The sequence below is a fragment of the Scomber scombrus genome, chromosome 10 (assembly GCF_963691925.1).
Source record: "Scomber scombrus chromosome 10, fScoSco1.1, whole genome shotgun sequence".
Lineage (NCBI taxonomy): Eukaryota > Metazoa > Chordata > Actinopteri > Scombriformes > Scombridae > Scomber > Scomber scombrus.
Genome location: NC_084979.1, coordinates 16366888 through 16374460, shown reverse-complemented (window position 1 = coordinate 16374460; position 7573 = coordinate 16366888). Strand labels below are relative to the sequence as shown.

At 40.4% G+C, this 7573-nt stretch overlaps 1 protein-coding gene across 1 annotated transcript; it reads right to left on the bottom strand.

The window, feature by feature from the left end:
- Positions 1–3966: 3966 nt before the first annotated feature.
- On the bottom strand, positions 3967–6536 carry hoxc11a (homeobox C11a). Its single transcript, XM_062427314.1, has 2 exons — positions 5666–6536; positions 3967–4199 (listed from the first exon to the last, which is right to left on the bottom strand). The coding sequence occupies exons 1-2, from the start codon at positions 6534–6536 to the stop codon at positions 3967–3969; spliced, it is 1104 nt and encodes a 367-aa protein (XP_062283298.1).
- Between the last annotated feature and the right edge of the window lie 1037 nt (positions 6537–7573).

Here is a 7573-nt window from a genome sequence, read left to right as displayed (position 1 = left end):
TTAAGGTAAATAAATAAATAAAAATTAACAAATAGTCAGTGATGAAAAATCATTTAAGCCGCAACTAGATATTTGGAAATGTTACAAAAAACTATCCAAGAAAAAAAAAAGGATTTTTCCTGTGTATATGTTTGCCTTTCTTTTTTTTTTTAACGCTTTCGTGTATATTTTTCAGATATATATATATATATATATATATGTGTGTGTGTGTGTGTTTGTGTGTGTGTGTATATATATATACATATACACACACACACACACACACACACATATATATAAATATATATATACACATTCATTCATATATTCATGTATTTATATTTATATATATACACATTTATATATATATATAAATACATGAATAGTATTGTTACATTAATTGTGTTATTTCCAGGGAAAAAATATGTTGCGTTTTTATGTTATTCATTAAGTAAGTATGCTCCTTATGCTGCAGTACTATTTTACTTAGGTTTATGGGCCTGCAGGAATTATCTTACAGCTTTCAATATAAATACACACTAATCTGCACCCAACAAGAAAATATTATTTGTTTATAGCATAGATATTTCCCCAAATAAAAGACACTCATCAGCCTTATCGATAGTTTTATAGCATCGCAGGCCAGATCTAAAAACTGAGATTCTTTATTAATCATTGCTCAGATTTAATGTCCAGATTTATTTTCCTTTTAAACTTTAATAACATCAGGCTGTATTTTCTCCCTCCTGGTCTGCCTCATCTACATAAAAACACACCGCCATTTTCCTTCACCCACAACACCCAAGTGCACAAGTCGGACTGAGACCCTGCAGAAGCTGCATTCCAGCAGAGCGCACAGTACTTCTGTCACACAAACACATCACGGAGAGGATGTCTCTACGACTAATAATACTACTGTGATGTCACTGGGGCGTCCATATCAGGAAACGTTTTCAAGAGGAAACAAAACAGTGCGGGGGCCAGGAGACTCCTGGCCCCCGTGTGGTTGATAGACAACATTTGCAGGATCCTCTGCAGCGCTCTTAGTGACGTTGTGTGTTGGAGAAACCTACAAATTACCCACGTCACCGTCCCAGGGCCAAGGTTGGTGGGTGTGGCAAGAGATGGGCTCCTATAGCCTTGATCTCCCCTGGTGCATCTCCTTTTCTTTTGTCAGAACGGCCCCCTGTCCTTCCTGATAGTACACTGACATGCAAATTGAGCTTGATCTCGATTAGTTATATCGGGAAGAGATAGCGAGATTAAACACGCCAGGTCTTTATCGCTATGGGCACGATAAAGTAAATCACGTGGATGCAACCAGTGTTTCCCCCTTTTTTCTTTTCTTTTTTTTGTTACTTAAAAAAATTAAAAGCTGACAAAAAACCTTTATTTAAAGCCATTATCCCGACCTTAACCGAAATGACCTTTAAACGCTCAGACGTAAATGCACAGCCATGCAAAAGTATGTATTGTAAAATCTGTTTGATCCTCTCACACACACCAGCCTGAACAGGAGTCAGATCTGAAGTCAAAGGAAATCAAAGGATGGACTGACTCACACACCCATGCAAGTACATAGCGTCATGTTTGCACTTACAGAACCACCCATTACGACAAGCACACTGTGACAGCCACACACCAACATGGGTTTTCCTTCTTTTAGAGAATACAAATATAGGCCTACAGTTTATACCAACATGTTTTAAAACGTCTCATGCGTGAAAACGTATACATTTTACAAGGACAATAAAGTGTATTTACTGGGCGTGCTAAAGCTGGCAAAGTTACCTGCTGTAGTTTAATGCGAAGGGTCAAAGTTGGTCTCTGTACACATTCCATTTTCTGTTCCCACTCACTCTCATTGGCCCACTTCGCCGCTGCACACATTTCCGGGCTAAAGGGGCTCCTTGATTCCACTTTATTGCAACGGGTTAAAGGTGAAGGCCTTGACATTATTGAAGTTCAAAGACTACATTTAATTATAAATTGTAGTTAATGCACACGTGCAATCATCATGCACATATGTTGAATGCACGGGGACACACATACGCAATGCACATGCGCTCACATACGGTACACACACACACACACACACACACACACACACACACACACACACACACACACACACACACACACACACACACACACACACACACTCACACACACACACACACACACACAGGAGAAAAGGAACATGCCAATTATAATTTCCTTTCCCCCATCTATCTCTTGCTATAACTCACATCCAATTAGTCATCAATTATTTATTCAAAACTAATGTGTTGACAAAGGCTGAGGATTGGGGTCAAACAAAATACTATTACTCTAAATGTTGCTGCAACACACAGGAATTTCACGAGAACTTTGACAGGCAAAATCTTGTTGTTTTTTTGGGTTTTTTCAAATAGGAAAAATTAAACTTACATGAGGAAATGGAATACCCCTACTCTGGAAAGACGGGTTCTGTTGTTGTTTTCCAATCTTCAGATTAGAAGAATGGTGAACATGACGGTTGTTGTGTGCAGAGGGGGTTGGTGGGGGGGGGTTGGTTTGACGTTGCAGACTGCACAGACCGAGTTCATGTCGAAACCTCTTGGCAAGTCTTTCCCCCCTTCGGACATCCAGTCTTAGCTTGTTTACTATTTACAGCGGAAGTGTACGCCATTCCCCCAGAACAGACGGTGCAATTAAGAGAAAAAAATAGCCATTTAGTGCCTCTGTCTTTATGGCAGTGTCTAGACTACAAGAGTGGCGATTCCGTTTAGTGGGCACTAAAAGAGGTTATCATTCCACTCTCTTTCTCCACATTTCTAAGATCTGGGGTCTATCTTCGTTTAACAAGCTTGCTAAAATTCAAACATGATCTTTTGGAGTGGTGTAATCTTAAACTAGACTCAAATCTGACAAGTGTAGGCCCCGCCGTCACTATTCCCCACTTTCACAACCGCCACCATATCTACCAAAGCAAAATATGTGTATCTTCAGGAACTGGCCATTATAACACAAGCTGAAAGTGTGTTATTTAACCAATGTAGGCCAATCATTTTGGGTTATACACACATTTATGAGCAGTTGCTATTTCCAAGACTCACGACCAAGCATAAGCAGCAAACATTGCGCCTGTGGAGAACAAATGCATAGTCATATCAGCAATGGTAATTGTGATCATGATAGCACAAAAAGCACAAAGTCGTTGATTTTTGCCTATACGTTTCTGTTTATTTCATATGTATTATATTAATGATACACAGGCCGACAATCTGTTCCTCCTCTCTGGAATCCAAAGCACCAATGTTTGAAGCAAATAATTTAACGAGTGTTGGCGTTAAAGCTGTTTAAAGTTGTATGGGCAGTGTGCTGAAAAATAGCAGCAGGGATGGGGGGAAAGGAAATTCAACATACGCCTATTTACAGTCACGAAATGCACATTGCATAGGCTACTCTGTACAGGGGAATATACTTTTCACAGATTGGACGTCACAGTTCTCAATGGCGAAAATGCAGCCTGGAGATTTTGCGATAATTTGTCCATACTCTGGTCTGAGAAATAATTAGATAATGATATGCTATATACATAGACCAGAGGGGAGGGGAAGAGCTAAAAGTTGTCTGCGCAATAAGGATTCAAACTGTTACATTTGATATTTTAACAAATATGTCTATATGAACAATAGAATAAACATAATGGAGAATCGTGATAAATAGAGGGACATATTCAAGAACAGCATAGGTATAAATGATTATTCTAACCATGTAGGCCTTCTCTGAGAACCAGCTAGAAATTCATCGCCGCCCGTGGGCAATAAGAAAATGGCGACTTTCTCCCATGCAGGCCTATTACTCCCACTGTCCACTTTTAACATTGCACTGTTGGTGATGTGGGCTCCTTTAGAAAATCGTTATGCCCACGATTACAATTCAATGACATAAGAGTAGGCCTTAGTGTCACTGACCAAGACCGTGACACTTCTTTGCTCCTGCTCACAACAGAGGGTTTCCAGAGAAGTACTGGAGACGATCTCTGCTCAGCTTCTTCTCTTTCATCCTTCTATTCTGAAACCAAATTTTAACCTGGCGGTCGGTGAGGTTTAACATTCGGGAAAGCTGAAGCCTTTTCTCTTTGTTGATGTAAACGTTAAAGAAGAATTCCCGCTCCAGCTCTCGAATCTGAAACTTGGAATATGGACACCTCTTCTTCCTTGTGCGAGGAGTGCCTGAAGAAAAAAAGATTTCAAAAAACAAAACAACATTTGAGATAAAATCAGAGGGTCACGAAAAACTGCAATAATGTCACACGAATTAACTATAAATGATATATACAAAAATAGGCTACAGTGGCGATAGATGTGTCAGATAGTGAGAATTCTGTTTCAGTGGCATTACTAATGATAACGTTTCAGTCAACGTTCATCAAGCAAAGTGGCTGAGGCTATCAGATAAACCAGCCATAAAGAGTGTTAAATATCCGAATCGCTTGAAGTAAATAATATCAACTTACAGTCTCTTAAGTACGTGTTTATCTGTGATAAATATACAACAACAAAGATATTTCACCGCATTATGTGCGCCACATTCCTCTGGAGTTAAACTAACAATTTACACAATCTTTTGGCAGTGGGTTGAAACGCATTGCCCATGTTTGCAGTGGCCTATGCAGACCTCTGTGGTCCAATAACTTCTTATCAAACAGGTGACAGGGGAAATAGATTTATTTATTTATTTATTTATTTTTTTCTGTGCAAGAAGGGCAAACATCAGCTTCAGTTAGCTTGTCTGCAAACTGGCTGGGCTACTACAGTGTTTATCATGCTAAACACCAATGGTGACCTGTGTGCTGCAATCAGTGCTATTTCTTGCACTAATATCCAGCTTGGTTTTAACTTTTTGTGTGTCACTCAAGTTAACAGTAATGTTAGTGTGCATGCAAATCTTTAGCTGGGGGTTGAAATGCAAAAAGAAACCTGCACAGCTTTGTAAATAAGCTTTTTCAGCGTTATTGAGGACATAGTATAATTTGTAGACATTCTCCTCATATATGAACGAATCAAAACACTCAAGTGTCCACTGATTCATTTACAGATAGACAGACCGATAGATAGGAGACAGAAAGACAGATAGATAGATAGATAGATAGATAGATAGATAGATAGATAGATAGATAGATAGATAGATAGATAGATAGATAGATAGATAGATAGATAGATAGATAGATAGATAGATAGATAGATAGATAGATAGATAGATAGATAGATTAGAACGCATTTAACCGTAAAGTGTGTAATACTCTGTGCAGCATGTATTGCAGGGAAACCTAGTGCTAAAAGAAAATTCACAAGACGCCAAAAGCAATGTTCTGCCCAATTGGTTTTTACTTTCGACAGCCCAACGACAAAATCCCTTAAAATGCCCAACGCAAGTTCATGATCAAAGTTAACATTTGTCACAATAGCTCTCTCTTAAAAATTTCACAGACTCTCACCATAGAGGCGTCTGTGTATAACATCCCCCTTTTTTCAAAGCGTTTTCCCATCGTAAAAATTCTTCTCGTTGCAAGAAAGAGCTTTGTAGGGTTATAATAAAATCCTTTGAATGCTTATAAAACTCCACATAAAATCTGACCGACAAAACACCGGGCTAGTCCCCTTAACCTTCCCCCATTTTACAGCTTCGGTATACCTACTCGAGTGGCTGTTCTTGCTGGCGTTGCCGTCCTTGGTTGTTGCGGAGGAAGACGTACATGAGCCGGAATTTGTATGTTCCTCCTCATCTTCTGGGTCTTTTTCCTGCTCCGAGGCTCCGGGGACAGAGGCTGTGGACTGCTGCTGTTGCTGCTGCTGCTGCTGGGAGTCGCTTTCCAGCTTTCCCCCCTCGCCCTTTTGTAAACAATTGTCTGACTGATTGTCCGTGCTGCTGCAGTATGCGGTCTCAAAAAAGCGATCGAAACCTTGCGGGAGGACGTTGTTTTTCCCCATGCCGGAGTAAAAACCTGTGGAGGGGTGATTGGAACCCGGGTGGGTGTGATGGTGATGGTGGTGGCTGTACACACTCTCGTTCTTCATAAGCATTTCTGTCATGGTGGATGGTGGAAGACAGTCCCTATGCACCAAATCCTCTCCCGAGTAGCACGATGCATAATTGCTTCTGTGGTGCCATTTACTAGCAGGGTCCAAGCCGTATGAAACTTCCCGTACCGGCTGTACTTGAGACAGATTTGTGGAATAAGGGTAGCTGATTTGCCGGGCCGGGGCCTGTGGAAGAAACGAGGAGACGGCAGAAAACTCGGGGACGTAGTAGGTGCAGCTGGGGAGGTAGATGTTGGACGCGCAGCCCGTCCTGTCCCCAAACTCGGATGTCCGGTCTTTGCGCGTCTGGGAGCAGAAGTTGCCCAGATTCACCGAGTTAAACATCTTTCTCTCTCTCTCGTACTCCGTACTATAGATAGATGTTTTGGATACGAGCTGCAGCAGAAGGGAAAAATTTGGGAAGGCGAGATGACGCGCAATCCGTCTAAGTCGCCCCGCAGACACGTGATCGAAAGTACATATTGTCATATATCAATTTGGAAGAGTTGTGTAGGAGTGGTTGGCTTTAGGTAAGATCGAGGAGGTTCAAACGAATAATTTTCAAACACCACAGGCGCACTAAGAAAACCAGTAACAGATTCCTGTTTGCTGGCTTATGACAATTAGAGAGATGTGTGCTCTGTGTGTGTGTTTATGTTTATGGGATGGTGGTAGGCTAGCTAAACAGCTACAGCTCCTTAAACAGACATTGCACAAACTGCAGAGTGCACTATCTGACGTGCATTTCATAGTGTTATGGAGTTTTACAGGTAAGATTATTAATATTATTACTATTATTATTTTTATTATTATTATAGGAGAATGGCCATCCCTATCACGAACACTATTTGCGCTTTTTGACTACTGGTAATGTTAACATTTAAATCATAGAATGAGAGAATTATTATCACTGACATTTACGCACAGTACATAATCTGTATTGAGTAGTAGAAGCAGGTAGACATCAGTAATCGCTGTGAATGTGGCCCATATAAGATATGAACCCGCTAAAACGCAATCCCACAAGCTCAATCATCGTTTCACTATTTAACAAAAGTTTAACAATCACACTGAATGACTCGTGTTTGTCTTCAACTCTCTGCGCCTCCCCAGGACATTTTCACAATGACCTGTCAACGCACAGGATCTTTTCTTAAGGGTTATGTTAGTCGTTTTAATCCTCTTTTTTATTTCACATTGTTGGTTATATGAGCATGTTGCACATATGAATATTAAACAGAAGTGTGATTGACCTGGGCTCATCTGTTTCTCTATTTTATTTATTTATTTTCTTTTACCAAATTAAACACGTTGCACACAGTACACTGACTGGACGGCTCTAACTATGTTGTAAAATGAAGTTAAGCCAACAGTTAGGCATTGTGGGATACACACCATACATGTTGACTGAGCTAGCTAAAGTAACCGACACACTCTCATTCCCTTTGACTTTGGATCATGACAGAGTCCATGGAGGACAACTGCGCAATTCTCAAGATCCAAGTTCCTGGAGTTCCTGTGTGCAG

Bases quoted from the DNA above. Each gene is read 5' to 3' on its own strand.
- hoxc11a (XM_062427314.1), bottom strand. From the start codon at position 6,536: ATGACAATATGTACTTTCGATCACGTGTCTGCGGGGCGACTTAGACGG. The intron at 4,200-5,665 runs GTAGGTATACCG...TTTTTTCTTCAG, and splicing joins CAGCAAGAACAGCCACTCGA to GCACTCCTCGCACAAGGAAG.